The sequence below is a fragment of the Somniosus microcephalus genome, chromosome 5 (assembly GCF_052327205.1).
Source record: "Somniosus microcephalus isolate GS21.2 chromosome 5, FLI_Smic_1.0, whole genome shotgun sequence".
Classification (NCBI taxonomy): domain Eukaryota; kingdom Metazoa; phylum Chordata; class Chondrichthyes; order Squaliformes; family Somniosidae; genus Somniosus; species Somniosus microcephalus.
The window spans coordinates 205,294,316-205,318,561 of record NC_140991.1 but is presented as its reverse complement, the minus strand read 5'-3'; the positions used below and the strand labels follow the sequence as shown (position 1 = coordinate 205,318,561).

Genomic DNA, 24,246 nt, shown 5'->3' with positions numbered 1-24,246 from the left:
GGAGATGGGAGCTGAGAACAACTCATCCTAAAATGTGAGAGTGTTGGTATTATCCTCCTGATGCTGACATGCAGCTGACCAAACACACACATTACTCCCAAATTATGGATTCCCACTCTGTACTGCCATTTACTGGTAAGTTACAGTAATGTAGGCCCCAGTACAATATGTAAACACTGCATACTTTCAAGAGCTTGAACTCAGACAGAGAATTTAAAAGTACACTGTTGCAGCATAACTAATCACATCAAGTAGCTATTAGAAAGTAAACACAGTTTCTTCTATTCTTTAATCTGCCATATTGAACACATGGGAATGACAGTTTTATCAAAGATCTGTGGGTACAATCTCATATTAAATGCTCATCTAATTTATTCTCAGAATCAAAGTAAATTTTGGCTTTTACAGCAAAAGCAAATCTTGTTACACATAGGAAGGGAAAAGTAGGCGTCATATGTAATCCATGAATGTTTTAAAATAGCTAAGGATTAAGTTTATAGACTTGACATGTAACATATCCAACCAATGCAGAGCATGAATCAGCAAAGCCAATAGAATGTTGAACTACACGGACAATACAATTCAGAAGAAACTATGATCAAACTGTACAGTACTTTGGTCAGACCACACCCGGAGTGCCCAAATCTGGTCGCTGAACCATGAGAGAGAGACATTCAAGTGCTGGAGGCAGTGCAGAGAATAGTCACAAGGCTTATGTCAAATGCCCGAGTTGTGAAAACTAGAGAAACTTGGGACAAAAGTAAAATACTACAGATGCTGGAAATCTGAAATAAAAACAAAGTGCTGGAAATACTCAGCAGGCCAGGCAGTATCGGTGGAGAGAGAAACTGAGTTAACGGAGTTCTGATGGTAGGTCATCAACCTGAAATGTTAACTCAGTTTCTCTCTCCACAAGATGCTGCCTGGCCAGCTGAGTATTTCTAGCATTTTCTGTTTTTAGATTAGAGAAACCCAAGGTTTGCACCCTGGAAAGGAGGAGGAGTCAGAGATGATCTTAGAGGTATATAAAATAGATATTACTTTAAATTGTGAGACAAGGGGCATGGATTCAAACTAATAAAAAGGTAAATTTAGGACAGTTGTCAGGAAGTTCTTCTTTACATAAAGTAAGCAACACATGGAATGGGCTTCCAGAGTAGTGGAGGCAAAAACTCTGGCACTGAAGAAAAAAATTGGATGTGACAATTGATGGACTGCAGAGTCTCCCTGGGTGGATGAATTACGTTGGGCCAAATGTTCTTCCCCATCCATAATTATCTTGTTGCAAAAATTTAGTACAAGAAGCAGTGTATTACAGTAAATAACATTCGTAAACAAGCCAGACAAAAAAAAGGTATTCCAATTGCTGGGCAACATTTTAAATCGAGTCCCAGGCTTTTGGGCCCTGTCTGTGTGTCTCACTCAATCTGCCGCCGGGCAACATTTCTACCTTTTAATACCTTGAAATATGAAAGTGAAAGTACTTATAAAACGTTTTTTGTAAATCGTGCCCCCTTTTAAAATGAATATGAGCAATCAGCAGTGGGCCAGCAATTCCAAAGTCCTGCCTCTCCTGATGACCCTGTCACACAATTATGATTGATGTTAATGTTCACAGAAAGGTAGATTAACTTACTTAGTGGATGCCAATACCACCAGGTGAAACATTAAAAAATGGGAGGCAAACATGCCAGCTACTGAACAATCCACCTCATCATCTTTTACAACATCAGATTTTAATTTTTTTTTTTTTTAAAAACCTTTAAAAAGGAACTTTAAATATTTGCCTTACTTTGTAATGGAGTGATAATTTTTTTCCTTCGAAAAATAACCGTTAACATCACAAATGCAACGTCCAAATACGCTGGTGAGGAACAGAACCATGAATTTATAGCTCATCGTGTTTATATGTAAATTCTCTGGAAGAAATATATCCATCTTCGTCTTCATCTTCATTTTTAAAGATGTCGTTCACCATACTCTCCTGCTGGGTGTCATTTTGTGCAACTCCGTATTTTTCAAATTCATTGCGGAGATACTCTTTCACCTAATTTGCAGATAGCCCAGGATTAATTTAGCAGAAACGAACATTCAGAGTCATACAATCTAAAGTGAAGAAAGTTGATAGGTAAAAAATATTCTGATATTGTAATACTGGGGAGAAGGAAACTGAATTAAAACAAAACAAAATTAAAACATTTTTAATTCTGCCATTTAAATTCAAAATACTTTTACCGAATGCAAAATGTTAGGCACACTCCTATAAGCTTTACTTGTTGGAAGATCTTACCCATTAGGCAGATGTTTATCAAATTACTATTAAAATATTCTAGTTAGGTAAACTAGTGTGTGTGTGTGCGTGCGTGAGTGATCCTGGCGTGCCCGCTGGGGACCGACATTATTGACACTGTAAATTTGTGGATTGGGGGAGGCCCCCTGTTTTGTAATGCAATAGTGGCTATCTCAATGGTACCCATCTGCCCAGTGCAAATGAAAAGTGACCTGCCTGGGTGAAGGGGGGGGGGGGTGGTGGTGGGGGAAGAGCTGGGGGTGATAGACTGAGGATGTGCCAGGTCCCCCAAGAAAACATAGGTAATGGGGTCGCTTTAAAAAAGGTTTTTAAAAAACATTCCACCTCTGAGGTTTAGCCCTCGATTCTGGCCTGAACCAGTTCCACTTCCACTATTGATTGGCCAGTTCGCTTAGTCTCACTGGGGGTACCACTGTTGACCAGGCACTATGTAACTCCTCTGAGGAGGGTAACGCCCCTGACGTAGGGAGCTCCTGCCACCGCCTCGGCTCCTCCCCTTCCTCCGTGTCCAGAGCTTTGTCTGGGTGGAGCAGAGGCTCTGCCTCTTAACAGCCAACAGGAAACCGCAGCACAAGGCCAGGACCTGATGTAACTGGGTCTTAGCCTAATTTGAAGTAAGGTAAGATGGGAGCATGCTGGAAGGGCAGAAGATTTTCAGGGCCTAGGTGCTTTTATACTGCCTAGCAGTTTTCCTTCAGTCTTGGCAGAGGGACATCCATGTATCAACCTTTCTCTTACTTTAAAACAGCGCCTAGCTGTGTCATAAAATATACTGTTCTATCAGTGGAACCCAGAGGACTGACACCCTAAATCTGATGACCCACATGATATCAGTTCTCTGAGCGTGGAATTCAGCTGATGTAGGGAGACCCACTATTTCCCCTCAGCAATGCTCCTGTAACATAACAGTGTCTTTATTTCCATTTGAACCTTCTTCTCAATATAAAGCTTGACTGAAAACTTGGAATTTTGGACGAGACAATAATTTCTAGTTGTTATTGTGGGTGGTTCTGGAGGCGCAGGCATTTTATACTCAAAAAATTCAGTATCATTGAGAAAAAAGGACAATTTCACAGGCAAACTTCTCATTCAAAAATGGCCAGAATATGTCCACCTAAAAAAGTTTGCACAATTTAAATAATTCATCTCAAAACTATAAAAATTGGTCATTTACAGTAAAATTGCTGCACGAACAAATATGTTTTTAGTCCAACAAGAGCAAGCACTGGATCTAGTTCTAGGAATGAAACGAGACAAGTAGTTAATTCAAGGGCAGGGGAACATCTAGCAAACAGTGACCACAGCAGAATTAGTTTCGCCGTAAAAACTGAAAAGGACAGATGACAGAAAAGGTAAAAGTAATTGACTGGAAATAAGACACCTTCACGGAGATTAAAAAAAGGGAACTAGCCCAGATAAACCGGAAAAAAAAAAGTTAGCAGAAACAATGGGAAATGCTGAAACTGAAAATGATTAAGGCACAGATGGAGACATATTGCTACAAGAAGAAATAGTAATGCAGCAAAAGATAGTGTTCCTTCAAGGAGTACAAAAATTAAAATTAAAAAAGACATAAACAAGGCATATGATCAAGCTAAAGCTAATAATACAAAAGAAAGTCAAGCTGAATATAGAAAATATTGAGGGGAAACAAGAGCGATTAGAAAGGCTAAGTGCAGATATGAAGAGACTGGCAAGCCATATAATGGCCTGGACTTTGCAATAGAAATAACTGAGGTATCAGTGTTCACCGCTAAGGAGTAAACCACGCAGCAACGTCTGGCATCCGCATGTGTGCAATTAAAGGCGGAAATCCGGAAGTTGCCGTCTGATTTTCCCTGCTCGTCCAAAAGCTTCGCTACATGGTACCTCGCTGATAAATTCCGCATTAAAGTACATGAAGGGTGTGAAGTTGCGGTACTTACCCACTAAACACGCCAGAAAGAGTTAGGGCTGATGCATTCAGGTGTAAAGTGAATTGTTAATGGCGTGATAAGTCTTAATTACTGCCAAACAACCTCTCTGGCCCTGAAAATTTAATTTTTTTAAGTGTGGCGTCACATTCCTTCAGAATTTAATTATTGTTGGAGATTAAAATTTTTTTTTTTTCTCTTAATCCCATTTTTCTTTCCCTCTTTCGCCTTCTGTACATGATTTTACATTCAATTAAATATTCTAATTTATACCCTGCTTTAGAGTCTGTGGGCTAAAAATTTGATAGCTCCTGAAAACGGGCGCGGGATTGTGATGCGCAATTACCCCATGCCCGTTCAAAGTAATGCGGGCAGCACGCAAATTCACATTCATAGCTTCACCTCACACTCACACACTTAGCACTGCTGCAAGCCTCACACCCAGATCTCACAGCTTGCACAAACTTCCAGCTATTAAACCATGACAGCCACATCAGCCAAACACATTACACCACACTCACTGACACGCTTCCCTCTCTCTTGCAGGACAAGGTAGCACACAACCGTAGGCAGCAGCAGCTAACCGGAGGGGGACAGGCGCACCTCCATATCCTGACCCTGCTCAAGGAGATGGTGCTCGGCATAATTGGAGTGGCTGTGACCGAGGCTGTGGCCAGCGGCGGCACTGAAACCATTGAACTTGATGGTATGCTCATACCTCATTCACACATCCGACTTCCCCCTCATCCCACAATCTCTTCTGACTTAAAAGCTGCAGATGGTGTAAGCATGTGCTTCTTGCTTTCCTCCCCCCCGCCTCCACTCACCACAACCCTACCTTTGTGCCTTTCTCATTTCAGAGACCCAAGAAATCCAACCTGCCCAGGCAGTGGTCAAAGAGAGAGAGGAGAGTGATGAAGAAGAAACACCAACGCTCGATCTGACAGTCACAGCCACCAGCTCAGATACTGGCACTGAGAGTGGTGAGTCACCAGGCACAAGTGGGCTGCAACCAGGGCCGGGGGGGGGGGGGGGGGGCGGAAAGAGAAGGGTAATGCAGGTGCCAGCTCCCTGGAGGGCGAGGTCGCACGCGAGTTCTGCTGCACAGGACTCAGATGAGGATTTCAATGGGGTGCCTGACAGAACAAAGCTGATGGGTACGCACAACAAAATGCTTGGTGCATTGGCAGGCCTGCCAGAAAGCTTGAATGCAATGTCAAGGAAATGGTGGCATAGGGGTTATGTAACTGGACTAGTAATCCAGAGGCCTGGACTAATAAACCGGAGACGCGAGTTCAAATCCCACCATGGCAGCTGTGGAATTTAAATTCAGTTAAGTAAATAAATCTGGAAGAAGCAGCTGGTATCAGTAAACTACCAGATTGTCATAAAAACCCATTTGGTTCACTAATGTCCTTTAGGGAAGTAAATCTGCAGTCCTTAATTTACCTTACCTGGTCTGGCCTATATGCGACTCCAGACCCGCAGCAATGTGGTTGACTCTTGACATACCTCCTTAGTACTCCTCCATGTTGAACACCACTTGGAAGAAGCACTGAGGGTAGCAAGGGCACAGAATGTACTCTGGGTGGGAGACTTCAATGTCCATCACCAAGAGTGGCTCGGTAGCACCACTACTGACTGAGCTGGCTGAATCCTGAAGGACATAGCTGCCAGTCTGGGCCTGCGGCAGGTGGTGAGAGAACCAACATGAGGGAAAAATCTACTTGACCTCGTCCTCAGCAATCTACCTGTCGCAGATGTATCTGTCCATGAAAGTATTGGTAGCAGTGACCACCACCTAGTCCTGAGGACACCCTCCATTGTGTTGTGTGGCACTACCACCATGCTAAATGGGATAGATTCAGAACAAATCTAGCAGCTCATGAGGCGCTGTGGGCCATCAGCAGCAAAATTGTATTCCACCACAATCTGTAACCTCATGGCCTGGCATATCCCTCACATCCATTATCAAGCCAGGCGACCAATCCTGCTTCAATGAGGAGTGTAGAAGAGCATGCCAGGAGCAGCACCAGGCGTACCTAAAAATGAGGTGCCAACCTGGGGAAGCTGCAACACAGGATTACATACATGCTAAATAATGGAAGCAGCATGCTATAGAGAGCTAAGCGGTCCCACAACCAACAGATCAGATCAAATCTCTGCAGTCCTACCAGTCGTGAAAGGTGGTGGACCATTAAACAAGTGACAGGGGAAGGAGGCTCCATTAACATCCCCATCCTTAATGATAGCAGAGCCCAGCACGTGAATGCAAAAGACAAAGCTGAAGCATTTGCAACCATCTTCAGCCTGAAGTGCCGAGTGGATAATCCATCTCGGCCTACTCCTGAGATCCCCACCATCACAGAGGCCACTCTTAATCCAATTCGATTTATTCCACATGATATCAAGAAGCGGCTGAGCGCACTGGATACAGCAAAGACCATGGGCCCCGACAATACCCCAGCTGTTGTGCGGAAGACTTGTGCTCCAGAACTCGCCGCGCCTCTAGCCAAGCTGTTCCAGTACAGCTACAACACTGGCATTTACCAAACAATGTGGAAAACTGCCCACAAAAAACAGAACAAATCCAATCTGGCCAATTACCACCCCATCAGTTTACTCTCAATCATTAACAAAGTGATGGAAGGTGTTGTTGACAGTGCCATCAAGCAGCACTTACTCACCAATAACCTGCTCACCCACCGATGCTCAGTTTGGGTTCCGCCAAGACCACTCGGCCCCAGACCTCATTACAGCCTTGGTCCAAACATGGACAAAAGAGATAAATTCCAGAGGTGAGGGGAGATTGACTGCCCTTAACATCAAGGCAGCATTTGACCACGTGTGGCATCAAGGAGCCCCAGTAAAATTGAAGTCAATGGGAATCAGGGGAACGACTCTCCACTGGCTAGAGTCATACCTAGCACAAAGGAAGGTGGTTGTGGTGGCTAATCATCTCAGCCCCAGGACATCGCTGCAGGAGTTCCTCAGGGCAGTGTCCTAGGCCCAACCATCTTCAGCTGCTTCATCAAATACCTTCCCTCCATCATAAGGTCAGAAGTGGGGATGTTCGCTGATGATTGCACACTGTTCAGTTCCATTCGTAACTCCTCAAATAATAAAACAGTCTATGCGTGCATGCAGCAAGGCTGGACGACATTTAGGCTTGGGCTGATATGTGGCAAGTAACACTCGCTCCAACAAGAGAGCATCTGACCACCGCCCCTTGACATTCAACGGTATTACCATTGCCAAATCCCTCACCATCAACATCCTGGGGGGTCTCTATTGTCAGAAACTTAACTGGACCAGCCACATAAATACTGTGGCTACAAGAGTAGGTCAGAGGCTGGGTATTCTGCGGAGAGTGTCTCACCTCCTGACTCCCCAAAGCCTTTCCACCATCTACAAGGCAGGTGTGTGATGGAATACTCTCCACTTGCCTGGATGAGTGCAGCTCCAACAACACTCCAGAAGCTCGACACCATCCAGGACAATGCAGCCTGCTTGATCAGCACCCCATTCACTACCTTAAACGTTCACTCCCTCCACCACCGGCATACCGTGGCTGCAGCTTGCACCATCTACAAGATGCACTGCAGCAACTCGCTAAGGCTTCAACAACACCTCCCAAACCCACGACAGGCGCATGGGAACACCATCACCTCCAAGTCACACACCATCCTGACTTGGAAATATATTGCCATTCCTTCATAGTCACTGGGTCAAAATCCTGAAACTTCCTCCCGAACAGCACTGCAGGAGTACCTTCACCTTGTGGACTGCAGCGGTTCAAAAAGGCAGCTCACCACCACCTTCTCAAGGGCAATTAGGGATGGGCAATAAATGCTGGTCTTGCCAGCGACACCCACATCCCAGGAACAAATAAAAAAAAAAGCATGGAGCAGTCCAGCGCCAGCCTTGCACAGGGCTTTGCTCAGAGCTTGGAGACCATCCTTTCCAGGGGTGGGCAGATCCATTAGCGGACTTGTGGACTCAACCACAATGCAGCGTCTGATGGCCGATGTCTCAGCTTCCATTGAAGGACAAGCAGAAGCCAACCAATGTCCGAGTGCTGCAGTGGAAGCTCAGCCTGCTGCCACCAAAGCTCAGCCTGCTGCCACCAAAGCTCAGCCTGCTGCCACCAAAGCACAGCCTGCTGCCATCATAGCTGGGTTTACCATTGTTGAAAGGGTGTCACAGCAGTCCAGCAATCTGTCCTCCAGCAGATTGCTAGGATTGATGAGGCACCACCTTGGAGGAGTGGCAGTGGCTCTGTGGAGCACAAACCTGCTGTCCTCTCTCAGGATGACAGCATTAGCCATCCCACCACTGCCACTCCACCAGTGCCCTTGCCTGTCAGTCAGTCAGCCAACCAACCAACCAAGACTGCTGCCGCCCATGCGGAGGAGGTGCAGTTCGAAGCCGCATCTACTAGGCCCAGAGCTACTTGCGGTTCTGATGAAATATCTGCAAGGCCAGCTGTACTTTCCCCCACTGAAAGTCAGCAGCCACTGGGGTAGCACTGCATAGGAGCACTAGGACAGGCAAAGGTACACTGAAGACAGGCACTAAGGGAATGCACAAGGGTGATTAGTTGACTTTTCAATGAAATATTGTAATGGTTTGATTCATAAAATTGGTTTAGAATTTTTGTTTTGTAGTGGATTTTATTGTAGCATTGTGGCCAAGAAAATACTGTGATGATCAATAACAGAGGGAAGATAAGGTTTGGGACTATTGGTGAATGTGGAATTGGGGTTGCGTTTACTGATACCGCAGTCGATCACGGACAGTCCGGGCAGGAAGGGGCTGTCTGGGTTGCCTCCTCCCTCTGCTTCTTCTCCTCCTCCTCCTCTTCCTCAGCTGGTCGCAGTGTGCCTGGTGGCAAGGGCTGTGCCGTCATGATGGCGAGGTTGTGGAGCATACAGCATACCATGATGAATCTTCAGACGCGCTCTGCCGAGTACTGCAGTGCTCCTCCAAAGCAGTCCAGGCAGCAGAAGCGTTGTTTAAGGACGCCACTGGTCTGCTCTATCAGATTCTGTGTGGCAGCATGGCTCTTGTTATATGCATGCTGCCCACGTGTGCATGGGTTACGCAACAGAGTCATGAGTGAGGTGGTCAGCGGATAGCCCTCGGCACCCAGTAGCCACCCTCTGGTTTGTCGTGGTGGCTCAAATGCGGATGGTACAACGGACTGTTGCAGAATGAAGGCATCATGGCTGCTGTTGGGATACCGAGCATTGACCGGCACGATGCGCTGAGTATGGTCGCACACCAGCTGGAATTTTGAGGGAGTGGAATCCCTTCCGGTTGCGGTACATCTCCGAATTGAGATGTGGCATCCGCAAAATGGTGTTTGCGCAGTCAATGGCACCCTGCACCATGGGGATGCCTGCTATACTGGTGAAGCCGCGTGCTCGCTCCTCTTGTTTCTCTCTGGCAAGAGAGAGAATGAAATGTATTCAGCTCTCTTTACATACAGAGCCTCACTCACCTCCCCTTATACAGGAGTGGACGGCGAACTGGGAGATGCTACAGGTGTTGCCTGCTCTAGCCTGGAAGGGGCCTGACGCAACAAAGTTCAAAGCCACGGTCACCTTTACAGATACTGGCAATACCATCCTCAGCCTGGACTGAGGCTGCAGGTCTGCCTGCAGCAGGTGGCAGATTTCAGTGAGCACCTCCTTGGTAAAACAGAGACGTTGCATGCACTGTTCCTCGCGGAGGTTGAGGTAGGAGAATTGCTCTCTGAAGACCCTGGGTGGATATGGCCTCCTGCTGAACCCTTCTCCCCCTCCTGCCTCTTCCAGCAGCCTGTCATCTCTGCTCATTCTCCCAGTCATGCTGCAGGCTATGGGGGATGCATACTGCTGCACCCAAATATGGAAGCAACTGGTCTGAGCAGACCCCATGCAAGTCAGTACCAATTCCTTGAGCACATGCCACACCACTCCTTGTAGACTTTAGGCAACTTTAAAGAAGTCTAGAAAGCACCAAACTCTTCTACAAACTCAGCAACAGCCAGTAGGAATCAATCAACTAACCTGTAAGTAGGTGATGATCCCTTTAAATAGTGCTGGTGGATGTTCTTCCTTCTGCTAAACACGTGTTCAGCTATGCGAGGTTAAGAGAGAGCGTTAGCTCCAGTGTCGAGGTCGGAAATGGCAGCGCTGGCTTTAAATCAGCATTACACACCGATTGAGGTCACAATCTGCGTACTCTGCATAGGTCTGGTGCACGCTCCCAGCACCGACGTCAACGCATTCACCAAAATGCTGTCCAGTATGGCCTGCACCAGAAGTGTGTGCACGCTGCTCGGATGCCATTTTTGAGCCAAATTGGCACCCGTAACACCCAAACAAGGGGCGCTACACAACCAAATTTTAAGTCCTGTGTGTCTCAGTGAGGATTCTTGAATCGGATTGGTTGAAGAGACGCACTGTTGCTTGCCCTGCCACAGATCCTCTAGAGGGCGCCGCACTGAAAAGGATCTCTAAATACTGTAAGTTTGCGCTCAAAAACCCGCAAAATTTCTGTGGGCAGCTGTAAGCATAATGAACGGCAAGTGCCGTTCCTTCAACCGCTGACTGTGAAATCTGGGACATGGGGAATAGTAGAAGATTTTATAAAAAGTAAAATAAATATTAAAAAGGGGAGGGCTGACTAGAGATGAAAAAGGAAATCTTATGAAGAAATGGCAGAGATAAATTAATATTTTGCCTTGGTTTTCACAGAAAAATGTGGAGTGAAAAGGTACAAGAGGAGATGAAGCATTTAGATAGGATAACCATAGATAAAGAAACAGTACTGAAAAAAATGGTGGAACTCAGTGGACTTTTGGAAGGCTTTCGATAAGGTCCCGCATAAGAGACTAGCGTGCAAAGTTAAAGCACATGGGTTTGGGGGTAAGGTACTGACTTGGATAGAAAACTGGTTGGCAGACAGGAAGCAAAGAGTTGGAATAAATGGGTCTTTTTCCGAGTGGAAGGCAGTGACAAGTGGGGTACCGCAGGGATCGGTGCTAGGACCCCAGTTATTCACAATATATATATTAATGATCTAGATGAGGGAACTAGATGTAATATCTCCAAGTTTGCAGATGAGACAAAGCTGGGTGGGCGTGTGTGATGCGAGGAGGATGCAGAGAAACTCCAGTACAATTTGGACAGGTTGGGCGATTGGGCAGATGCAGTATAATGTGGATAAATGTGAGGTTATCCACTTTGGTGGCAAAAACAGGAAGGCAGATTATTATTTGAACGGCAATAGATTGGGAAAAGGGGAAGTGCAACGAGGCCCGGGTGTCCTTGTGCACCAGTCGCTGAAGGTAAGCATGCAGGTGCAGCAGGCGGTTAAGAAGGCAAATGGTATGCTGGCCTTCATAGCGAGAGGGTTCGAGTACAGGAGCAAGGACGTCTTGCTGCAGTTGTACAGGGCCTTGGTGAGACCACACCTTGAGTATTGTGTGCAGTTTTGGTCGCCTTATCTGAGGAAGGATGTTCTTGCCATGGAGGGAGTGCAGCGAAGATTCACCAGACTGATACCTGGGATGGCAGGAATGATGTATGAGGAGAGATTGGGTCGATTGGGCTTATACTCACTGGTATATAGAAGAATGAGAGGGGATCTCATTGAGAGTAGGGCTAAGGCACATTATTGGGAAAAAATTAAAAAAACAGACTTGCCTCCTGTCTGGACAATTTCCAATCATCGTTGATGTCCATTTCCTGGAATGAATCATGAGATCGTGGTCCACTTTTGATCTCAAGAAGCTCAATTTCAAATATCAACGTGCTTTCTGGTGGAATTTTTCCTGTATAACATATTTATTAGTTGTGAAACTGAATACTTGTGTTCAAAATTAAACCATGTCATGACTTTTACAGAATTCTCTTGAGAAATTATCACTTCCACTTTACTATTTCTGCCAAATAAGTGCTTCAGTTAGTCAAATATATTCATTTACTGTCTTACAACAATGATTTACTATTCATGTGATTGACATGAATGTCAAGATATACTAGGAAACAAGCTAAAATGTGGGGATAAATCTTGATGTCAACTGTTATAAGAACTTAAGAATTAGGAGCAAGAGTAGGCCATATGGCCCCTCAAGCCTGCTCTGCCATTGGATAAGATAATGGCTGATCATCGACCTCAATTCCACTTTCCCACCCGATCTCCATATCCCTTGATTCCCCTAGAGTCCAAAAATCTATCTCTGCCTTGAATATACTCAAAGACTCAGCATTCACAGCCCTCTGGGGCAGAGAATTCCAAAGATTCACAACCCTGAGTGAAGAAATTCCTCCTCATCTCGGTCTTAAATGGCCTACTCCTTATCCTGAGACTATGCCCCCTAGTTCTAGACACTCCAGCGAGGGGAAACAACCTCTTAGCATCAACCCTGTCAATCCCCTTCAGAATCTTGTATGTTTCAATGAGATCACCTCACATTCTTCTAAACTCCAGACAGTATAGGCCCATTCTACACAATCTCTCATCATAGGACAGCCCTCTCATCCCAGGAATCAATCTAGTGAACCTTCGTTGTACCGCCTCCAAGGCAAGTATATCCTTCCTTCGATAGGGAGACTAAAACTGTGCACAGTACTCCAGGTGTGGTCTCACCAAGGCCCTGTACAATTGTAGCAAGACTTCCTTACTCTTATACTCCAACTCCCTTGCAATAAAGGCCAACATGCCATTTGCCTTCCTTATTGCTTGCTGTACCTGCATGCTAGCTTTCTGTGTTTCTTGCACGAGGACACCCAAATCTCTTTGAACACCATCATTTTAAAGTTTCTCACCATTTAAAAAAATATTCTGCTTTTCTATTCTTCCTACCAAAGTGAATAACCTCATATTTCCCTACATTATACTCCATCTGCCACCTTACTGCCCATTCACTTAGTCTATCTATATCCCTTTGCAGACTCTGTGTTCTCCTCACAGCTTACTGTCCCACCTAGCTTTGTATCGTCAGCAAACCTGGATACATTACACTCGATCCCTTCATCTAGGTCATTAATATAGATTGTAAATAGTTGAGGGCCCAGCACGGATCCTTGCAGCACCCCACTAGTTATAGCCTGTCGACCTGAAAAAGACCCGTTTATCCCTACTCTCTGTTTTCTGTCCATTAACCAATCCCCTTTCAATGCTACTATATTACCCCCAACCCCATGAGCCCATATCTTGTGTAATAACCTTTTATGTGGCACCTTATTGAATGCCTTTTGGAAATCCAAATATACTACATCCACTGATTCCCCTTTATCTACCCTGCTAGTTACATAGTCAACTGTACTGTACACAATTGAATTATTAATATTTACTTTCTTTTTAACTGTTTTGTGAATTTGTGGGAAATTAAACACTTCAGATTTTGGACACCCAGTGTCAGCACCAAGCACTCCCATGAGATAAGGCATGGTTAGGTATGGAGTAAAGCTTCCTCTACTCTGTCCCAATAATGTGCCTTAGTCCTAATCTCACAAGAGCACCCGCTGTATCAGCAAACCTGGATCATTTTCCCATTTCTCTCACCAGCCACCCTGAGTGAGATGGCCAATTTATTGCTGAATTAGGGGCAATTCTGTATTGTCGAGCCTTACCCATTGGTAACTGGATTAAAATTGGTCAGACTTATTTAATGACCAATAGACAGCAGAAATTTCCATTCCATCGTTCCTGGCTGGATTTGAACGTAGTAACCAGGGAGTACCTGGTAACTGTACCCCCAGAGAAGTCAGCTTTTGCCGCATTTTGCGGACTCTCCTGACTTGTGGGTGCCCAAGATCTGCCCAATGATATCGGCATCTGCCAGTGATCTTGTAATTCACGCTCTCTGAGCTCGGTGGCGGGGTGTCACCCCAATAAATTTTAAAGTCCATTGACTCCTTGTTGGGGTTTGTGTACCTCTTTCAAATGGCTAGTATTCACGTGAACCTTGAAAGTGAGTGTTGACAAGCTATTGGACCTCAGGAGGCATCACAGCCAAGCCTAATCTTTTCCTCATCCAATGTTCAAACTTTAGCTTGTCTCAACAGTCCTTTGTATTCATTATATATGACATTGACATCTAGAGATTATTTGGCTCTCAGCTGTCCAGGATAGAGAGATAAACAGGAGTTTCAATCAGACTAAAGGATTCAGAGTAGGACTATCACCAATAACAACAGAAAATACTGGAAACACTCAGCAGGCCAGGCAGCATCCGTGGAGAGAGAAACAGAGTTAACGTTTCAGGCCTGGGATGAAGGGTCCCAGACCTGAAACATTAACTCTGTTTCTCTCTCTCCACAGATGCTGCCTGGCCTGCTGAGTATTTCCAGCATTGTCTGTTGTTATTTCAGATTTCCAGCATCCACAGTATTTTGCTATTGTAATAGGACTATCACCACATGAGTACTCTGGGGGAAAGAACTTGCCTGCTTTACTATTTCGTGATATGCGATCTTATCTATGATTCGAATAGGTGAAATTATTCCATTATGGTATCCCTACTTTCACTCACTTGTAGTCAACCTTACCGGAAAGTAAAAATCACAACAGCCAAAATCAGCATGCAAAGGTCACTGGGTAACGGAGGTTTCAATTCAAAGACATGCATTGAGTATGCAGGCCCATGTTAGCTGTTAACCAAACAAAGAGTATGGAATGGTTAGTAATTTAATTGTAAAAACATTAACAATTTTCATGTAAGCAATTGTTTAGTACATTAGATGAAAAAGCTAGATGCAGGATATTTTGGTTGCAATATTAAATGTATTTGCCTATACAAACCCAACACTAGGTTTTGTTCCTGTAGACATTATCTGTGTTAAAAGGAATGAAAACTCACAACTGCAGAATGACTTTCCCGAGAATGTATGTGTAACTGTGTCATCTCTGTTATATCAAAACAGTTGTTTACAAGTCCCGAATAGGTTGATGCTTGCCTTTTCATACTTGACCTTTAACTGGGACTGTAGGACTTCCATGCTCTCATTCCTGGTACACTACAACCTACCACCCTCACCCCAACTCTTGTGCAACTAAAATCAACTGGGTCTGCCATGAGATTGTGCTCAATCAGTAGCAAATTAAATACAAAAATACACAAATTTAGTTCTAGGTGCAGTAAAATTCATATGTACGTTGAAAGGTTATTATAAACAAAAGGTTCCACTGAGCAATCAGAATATTTTCCAAAAATTAATATTTCAGTAATATAATACAATGTTCATCTTGTGCAATTATCTCAAAGCTTCTGGTATCATACAGTATATCTTATCTGGTATCATATAGTATATCTCAATTGCAAAATAATTTGAGCTGGTAGTTAAGTATACAGAAAAAGCATTAAAACTGTGCAGCATAAATAATGGGTAAATAATACCAGATTATATTTTCTGGATTAAGCATAATAACAATCGTATTCTTCATCTGTGTAGCTAACTCTGGGTACAATACCTCTTCCTTCTTTTCCATATGCAAGGGCTGGGGGAATGATTAATTTCCTCTTCTCTCCTGTGCACATCTCACGTAATCCTTTGTCCCAGCCTTTGAGAGATTCTTTAATCCCGAGTGTGAACCAAACTGCCTGGCCATTGTTGTTCTCATGACTGTGACAGAAATACAGTAAAAGAGTTTCCAATAGTACTCAAAGTTGAGAGCACAGATATCAGAAGTAGATCCTTCCATATAGTTCTGTTGCAAAAATGATGAGTGCGCCACAAATGTACATAGTGAAGGAAATAACATCTTATTTCATGTGGGCATTAACTCACACTGCCCTATATATAAAAAAAGACTTTCTAAGGTACTTCACAGAAGCATAATCAGAGTTGGAGGAACGCAGAGCTCTTGAAGGGTTAGAGGAGGGTATAGAGATAGGGAAAGGTGAGGCGGTGAGGCCATGAAGAGATTTGAACATGAGAATTTTAAATAGAGAGATTTGTATTTATATAGCGCCTTCCACAACTTCAGGATGTCCAAAAGTGCTGTACAGCCAATGGAGTACTTTTAGAAGTAATGTAGGAGAAGCAGCAGCCAATTTACACACAGCAAGGTTCCACAAAAAGCAATGAGATAATGACCCGATAATTTGTTTTCAACGATACAGGTGGAGGGATAAATATTGGCCAGGACACTGTGGAGAGCTCCCCTGCTCTTTTCGAAATAGTGCCATAGGATCTTTTATGTCCACCCAAGAGGGCAGGCGGGGCCTCAGTTTAATATCTCATCCGAAAGACGGATCCACCAATAGTGCAGCGCACTCAATACTGCAGTGTCAGCATAGATTTTGCTCTCGAGTCTCTGGAGTGAGACTCAAACCCACAATCTTCCAACTCGGAGGTAAGATCGCTACCAACTGAGGCACAGCTGGCACTTGTACAATAGAGTAACTAGGAGGTGTAAATGTTCCCCCTGGTGACCTGAACCAGATATTTGTATCTTTCACACGTACACTTCTTCAATCTCTCCAAAGATGGACTGAGATAACACTTTGTGAGGCAAGGTTTGTTTCACAGCAAGTGAATAAACAGTGCAACAATTATGATCAGATTCACTTACTCCAATCAACAACAATTTGCATTTATATAGCATCTTTAACATCTCAATGTGCTTGCTTATCTTCGTGTAAACATACAAAATGAAGAATATGTCATGCTTTCCCACATCAGTGGGATGTCTTACTTGACTTAAACAAGACAGGGTAGATCTCGACTATAAGTTATAGTGTAAAATGGGTGACAGCGAGTCGACAGCCCGTTTGACATCCCTCTCACTTTATTTCCATTGAGGTCAAGGCTTCTATTTCTGGAGAGCAACCACTTTGTGCTGCTCTCACTTTTTTATATTTGAGATCAGGTGCCCATCCCCTAATGCTGGCTGGGCTCCACAGGGACCCCATTGCTGGAGAGTGCAAATGCCAGTGAGCAACTTTTTAATTTTAGTTTGCTGCAACAGGAAGCCTCAATCCAACAGCAGTTTAGTAAATTCACATTTCCGTGGGTCTATGATGCTGCCTGCTTCCTACAGAGTGGGTTGTTTATATTTAGCAACGCACTCAAGAGGGAGAACCATGAGTCTGCTGTTGGCTGCACACTTCTAAAGTTAAAGGTGCGGTCAATTCTTCAATTCAATCTGAATCTCAAGACTTTATTCCATCATATTTTTATTATTTCACTCAATTTCTTCTAGCGATTTACATTTTGTATCATGCATGATGATGTGATTTGTATTAGATCCGTGATTCTGAGAGTATGATTTTTTCAATAACCACACGGATGCTGTAACTTAACAATCAACAGGTATTTACTGGAGTAGGGTAGTCTCAAAACTGGGGTACAGAGGCATGCTCAAGGCTTATATACAGGTGTGGTCACTGCCGGTACTACAGTATACAGGAGCTGTAAAAGTAGTTCTCTCTTAAAAAGGTCATACACTACAATTCCTCCCCTTTTAGATTAGTAGTACCCATAATATTCAAATAACAATTAACACTTTAACATGTACATTAAACAACAATAGTCCATTTATAGATTCAGTCTTTGGGGCGGCTTCCTGATCCTTTCGGGATAGCGCCTTTCCTGAGGTTCTTGTTCTGGGTGCGGAGGCGATTCTGGCCCCTTTTCGTCGGTTATTTCATCCGTTTCCACTGCTACTGTTTGAGGTAGATGCTACCGGTATGTCGGGTTCATCCCCAGGGACGCGAGACATGGGGTTGACTCGTTCCTCTGACGCTATGATCTGATCGACGTGGCATCTCACAATGTTCTCCTCGACATCCACGGTGTACATTAATGGCTCCTGCCTTGTGCATATCGTTCCGGGTTGCCATTTCTCTGTTCGGTATTCACGGGCCAAGACTGGTTGTCCTACGTTGAAGCTCCTGTGGAATTTCATCGTCGCACATGGCCTTTATCGCCTTCTTAAAGGTTTGTACGAACCTCTCAGCCAATCCATTGGTGGCTGGATGATAGGGGCGGATGTGTAATGCCTTACCCCATTCCTTTTCATGAATTTTCGAAACTCTTCGGACACAAACTGTGGTCCATTATCAGAGCAAATCTGCTCTGGCAAGCCGTTCCTGGCAAATATGGTCCGTAGAACTGCAATCGTCTTCTCTGTAGTGGTTGTGGACATTTTTATCACCTCAGGCCATTTCGAATGAGCATCCACTACTATTAAGAACATTGAGCCCATGAATGGACCAGCGAAATCAATGTGCACCCGTTGCTATGGAGAGGAGGGCCACTCCCATGGGTGTAGAGGGGCATGTGGTGGTGCATTTTGGACCTTCTGGCATCCTGAGCAGCTCTTGGTTAGGTCTTCGATTTGTTGATCGATTCCCGGCCACCACACATAAGCCCTAGCAAGGCTTTTCATTTTCACTCCCCCCAGATGACCTTCATGAAGCTCATTTAGCACTCTCCCTTAACTTAGGTGGAATCACCACTCTGGATCCACACATCACTGTCCCCTGGCATACTGACAGCTGTTCTCTTCTGGATGAGAATGCTGGCAACAGTGAGTCGCCATGTGTTGGCCACAGTGAGTCGCCATGTGTTGGCCATCCCCTCACCGTCAAATCATATACCCGAAACAGCGTCGGATCATTGCGGGTCTCCTTCTCTATATCCGCGTTCGTTACTGGCAATCGTTCAATTATTGAATAAAATATCTCGATAGGGTCTACTGCTGGTGCTTCCTCCACAGTAGGCAGTGGCAGGCGCGATAGCCCATCAGTGTTGCCATGCTGTTTCGTGCCTTTATATTCTATTTCATATTGATTCGCCCCTAGAAACAGGGACCATCTTTGTAACCATTGTGCAATCATCACTGGAACGCCCTTCTTAGGATTAAAGATGGAGACAAGTGGTTGGTGGTCAGTCAGCAAGGTGAACTTCTGCCCATGCAGATAGTGGTTGAATTTTTTTACTCCCCATACTAGGCCGAGGGCCTCCCCGTCAATCTGGGCGTAGTTGCGCTCGGCTGAGGTTAGTGACCGAGACGCAAAGGCTACTGGCCTCTCCAACCCGTCTGGGAATTTGTGCGACAGCACCGCTCCAATCCCATAGGGTGATGTATCACATGCCAACCGAATTGGTAGTGCTGGGTTGAAATGGGCCAACACCTCTTTTGATGTGATCAATTCTTTACACTTCTGGAAAGCTCATCTATGTTCGTCATTCACTTCCATGGTACCCCTGTTTGCAGTAGGGTGTAATACCGTGGACAAATTTGGTAAGAACTTATGGTAGTAGTTTACCAGCCCGAGGAACGACCTCAGTTGTGACACATTTTCCGGTGCTGGAGCCTTGACTACTGCCTCAATCTTTTCAGGGGACTTATGTAACCCCTCTTCATCGATAACGTGGCCACAATACGAGATCTGCTTCTGGAAAAACTCGCACTTGTGGCGATTAGCTCGTAGCCCATATTCCTTTAATCTAGTGAGCACCTTCTCCAAGTTGGTGAGGTGATCACTGTCATTTTTGCCCGTGACCAGGATGTCATCCAAATAACACTGGGTCCCTGGAATCCCTTGCAGGACTTGATCCATCGCCCTTTGCCAAATAGCTGGAGCCGATGCTACCCCGAACACCAGCCGGTTGTACTGATGGAGACCTTTATGAGTGTTAATCGTAAGGTATTGTTTCGAGGCTTCTTCTACCTCCATTTGCAAGTACGCCTGGGCTAGATCAATTTTGGTGAAGCGTTTACCTCCAGATAGTGAGGCGAAAATATCCTCAATTTGTGGAAGCGGATATTGTACCGTGTGAAGGACTGGGTTCACTGTCACCTTAAAATCCCCACAGATGTGGACCTTCTTTGGTTCCCCAAGCGTATTACTCAACGACCTCTTCATTACAGGAACAATGGGTGTAGCCCACTCGCTCCAGTCTACTTTGGACAGTACTCCTGAACATTCCAACCCTTCCAGCTCTGCTTCGACAGCTGGTCTGATCACATAAGGCACTGGTCTGGCTTTAAGAAACTTTGGGCTTGCATTTTCCTCTATTTCAATCGTTGCTGTTATTCCTTTTAGTGTTCCGAGTCCCTCCTGGAACACTTCTTTTGCATCAGTTAGCATTTTTGACAGTCGTCCAGGTGTGACGTCATCATCCTTTTTGGCCTCCACCTTCAGTGCCTGTATGGAATGCCAATCTAATTGTATCTTCCGGATCCATTCACATCCTAGTAGTGGTGGTCCTCCATCTGGCAATACCTATAGGTCCATTTTGGGTATTTCCTGGCCTTTGTATATCACTTTCACCCTTATTTTTCCTTTGGGGTAGACTTTTTGCCCCGTGTACGTCTTCAAGACAATCTCTGTAGCTTTCAAGGGTATATGTGAAAATAGCCGCTTGTAGTCCCTTTGGTTTACGACTGTTAGGGCTGATCCTGTGTCCAATTCCATTTTCACTTGGACTCCGTCTATCTGGAGTGTAACCCAGATAGTCTGGTGATCCTCCATTTTGGTTACCTTATGTAGTTTCAGACAACCCAGCTCCTTGCTTCCAGTGTCTGTGTCACTTTTCTGTTCATCTGAACTACTGTCCATCACCTTGTGTACCTTTTTGTACTTCTCCTGTGGAGATTTCTTACTGTTGGTTTTCTTCCCAGACCTGCAGACTCTTGCTATGTGTCCTGCTTTTCCACACTGTCTGCACACTTGGTCCTTGAACCAACAATCCTTCTGGTCGTGTGTTGTTCTGCCGCAGCGATAGCACTTCCCTGTCCCATAGGACATTTCATTGGTGCCATATTCTTGCGGTCTCCGTTGTATCTCTGCAGCGCCCCTTGCGGCTGCTTCGTGTGATACTGCCATACTGAAAGCCTTGTCCAGCGTAAGATCCTTTTCTGATAGAAGCCGTTTCTGGGTTCCTTCACTTTGCAGCCCACACAAACTTGTCCCTTAACGTATCTGCTAGTCCCGCTACAAACTGGCAGTGTTTCGATAGCTTGCGCAGTTCTGTTAGGTACTCAGCATTGCTTTCGTCTTTATGCTGGTTCCTTTTATGGAACTTAAATCATTCTGCTATCAGCAGCGGTGTGGGGTTTAAGTGGTCCTGTAGGATTTCTACTATGCTTTCGAAATTCTTGTTCACAGGCTTCTCTGGAGTTATTAGGTTTCGCAGTAACCCATAAGTTTTTGCACCCATGGAATTTAACAAAACCAGTGCTTTCCTAGCATCTGGCACTTCATTCGCCCTGCAGTACACCTCAATACGTTCCACATATGTCGCCCAATCTTTGACTTCATTGTCGAACGTAGAGATACTGCCATTCTTCGGCATCCCTGGGTGTGATTTAACTGTCAAAAATGGCATCTCCCGCGCTTCCCCTCCTTCTCCGCTGGCACAAAATGGCGTCTCCCGCACTTTCCTTCCTTCTCACGCTCGCCCTTCTTCTCCGCTGTGGCTCAATGGCGTCTCCCGCGCTCTCCCTTCTCTCCGCGGACACTGTTCAGCCCTTGAGCCCTGGCTGTGCTCTGCACGTTCTTTTTTGTTGTTGTTTATTTTGTTTGTGCGCCTTTCCCGTTTCCGCTGCTTTACCCTCTCTCTCTCCCCCCCCCGTTTTGTTTTTCCTCGACGCCGCTCGGTTTTCAACCCCCGGCTGCGCCCTGTGTGCTTCACCCTCTGTCTTACCCCGTCGACGCTGCTTGGCTTTCTCTCCGCCGTCGGTCGGCTCCAGCCGCCGCTGTCCGGGAAGGGTCTGCACTGTACCTGTCGTCAGTCTATTGCTGATCATCGTGGCTGGGGAACCAAGCCCGGCTCTCCACAGCCTCCCCTGCGATGTTCACTCTCTGCCGGACGACTGGGCGGTTGCTCGTGGTCGACGCCCGTGCTTCTGGCCTCGACTTTCTTCCACCGCTCTCCCAGAGCAAATCCGCGAAGGGAAATGCAGAGTTGCAGGTAGATTTGAATCGACGCTCGTCGCCACTGTTAGATCTGTGATTCTGAGAGTATGATGTTTTTCAATAACCACACGGATGCTGTAACTTAACAATCAACAGGTATTTACTGGAGTAGGGTAGTCTCAAGACTGGGGTACAGAGGCATGCTCAAGGCTTATATACAGGTGTGGTCACTGCCGGTACGACAGTATACAGGAGCTGTAAAAGTAGTTCTCTCTTAAAAGGTACATACACTACAATTTGCATGATACTTTTTTCTTTTTTATATTTCATGGAGTTGATACAACTTCATAATGAATAGAATTATATCTCGTTTCAGATTTTGTTTGGAGAGAATGTGGATAATACAAATGTACTAAACCTCAACACAAGTCACAGAAATATTGCTTCCAACCGAACCAAAACTTAAAAATCTGTAGGGCATTATTAAAAACCCGTAACGTTAAATTCCGTACATGGAATGTGTGTTAATCTACTATTATGGGATTTTCCATTAAAAAAAATCTCCAATGTCTTTCAATTACCTTTTGCAGATGTAAAGGGCGCTGTACAGTCACACCTTCCGTGTCACCCAACACCCAGTTTTAGTGAGTGTCCTGCAGAGTCCTCATATTGGACTTTGGAATCTTCAGACAGAAATTGCAGGCCTCCCATCACTGGTGGCATGCAGTTGCCCAGATTCTTTATTTGTGCTTTAATCACATTTTTAAAACTCGGAAGGCAGTTAAAAAATATATTTTAAATACCTAATGGGCCATTAGGCCCCACTTATCAAAAAAAAATTCACTCAACCTGCTACCATGTATCCCTGACTACCCCCTAAGTTATTAACCATCCAACTCACCCTCTGACATATTGCCACACCAGTCCTCCAGATCAAAAGGAACTATTCTCCTCCATGACAAACATCCTCCTCAACATCTGGGACTTTCTCCCAAATTCTGATTGCCAATTTTGTGTTGAAAACACTAGAGGTCGCTGCCTGTATGACCCAGCATGCAAACATCCCATGTACCAAAAATCAGTAAGTGTGAGAGCAACAGAAATCAGAAAATAGAGATTGGAAAATGGCACAAAGATCCAAGGGTTGTCAAGCCTCCTGGACTGTCCTGGAGTCTCCCTGAATTAAAGATTAATGTCCTAGTCATTTCTGTTAGCAAGCCGGCCAAAAAATAACAGAGGCATGCACACTCTAACTGCTAAAATCACACAATGGGTAGAGTGGTTTATGGAGCACAAAGGATTGTGGGTATTGTAGTCATCATTATTGACTGATTGCCACAAGGGTTGATGTTGAGCATCCTTGTTTTCAAATCCCTTCATGACGTTGACCCTCCCTATCTCTGTAACCTCCTCCAGCCCTACAACCCTCAAAGATATCTGCGCTTCTCCAATTCTGGCCTCTTATTCATCCCCGATTTTAATCGCTCCACATTGGCGGCCGTGCCTTCAGCTGCCTGGGACTTGAGCTCTGGAATTCTCTCCCTAAACCTCGCCATCACCCTCTCCTCTTTTAAGACGCTCCTTAAAACCTACTTCAATGACCAAGCTTTTGGTCATGTCTTTATGTGACTCGGTGTCAAATTTTGTTTGATAATGCTCCTTTGAAGTGCCTTGGGACATTTTACTATGTTAAAAGGTGCTATATAAATGCAAGTTATTGTTATCTCTTGATAGCCTCATCTAACAAAAATACATCAATCTCAGTCTTGAAAGCTCCAATTGTCCCAGTATCCACAGCCTTTTTGGGGGAAAGAATTCCAGATTTATACTACCCTTTGTGAGAAAAAGTATTTCCTAATTTCCCTCCAAAATGGCCTAGCTCCAATCTTAAGACACGTCCCCTTGTTCTTGATTCCCCCATCAGAGCAAATAGTTTTTCTGTATCTACCTTAATGAATCCTTTTAACATTTTAAGCACTTTGATCAGATCACACCTCATCAATCTTCTTTACTCAAGCCAAGGTTATACAACCGGTCGTCATAATTCAACCCTCTAAGCCCCGGTATCATTCTGATGAACCTGCGTTGCACCCCCTGCCAAGGGCAATATATCCTTTAGCGGTGCGGTACCCGAAACTGAATGCAGTACTTTAGAC

General features: G+C 44.9%; 1 protein-coding gene across 2 annotated transcripts in view; it reads right to left on the bottom strand.

Moving 5' to 3' along the window:
• Positions 1-270: 270 nt before the first annotated feature.
• fkbp14 (FKBP prolyl isomerase 14) overlaps positions 271-24,246 on the bottom strand; it is a 38,054-nt gene continuing 14,078 nt past the window's right edge. For both annotated transcript variants that reach the window (XM_085988590.1, XM_085988589.1), the window contains exons 2-4: positions 15,691-15,842; positions 11,919-12,046; positions 271-2,047 (exon numbers count right to left, since the gene is read on the bottom strand). In XM_085988590.1, coding sequence (XP_085844716.1) covers positions 1,889-2,047; positions 11,919-12,046; positions 15,691-15,842 — 439 coding nt within the window. In that variant the 3' untranslated portion in view covers positions 271-1,888. The remainder of the gene's footprint in view (positions 2,048-11,918; positions 12,047-15,690; positions 15,843-24,246) is intronic.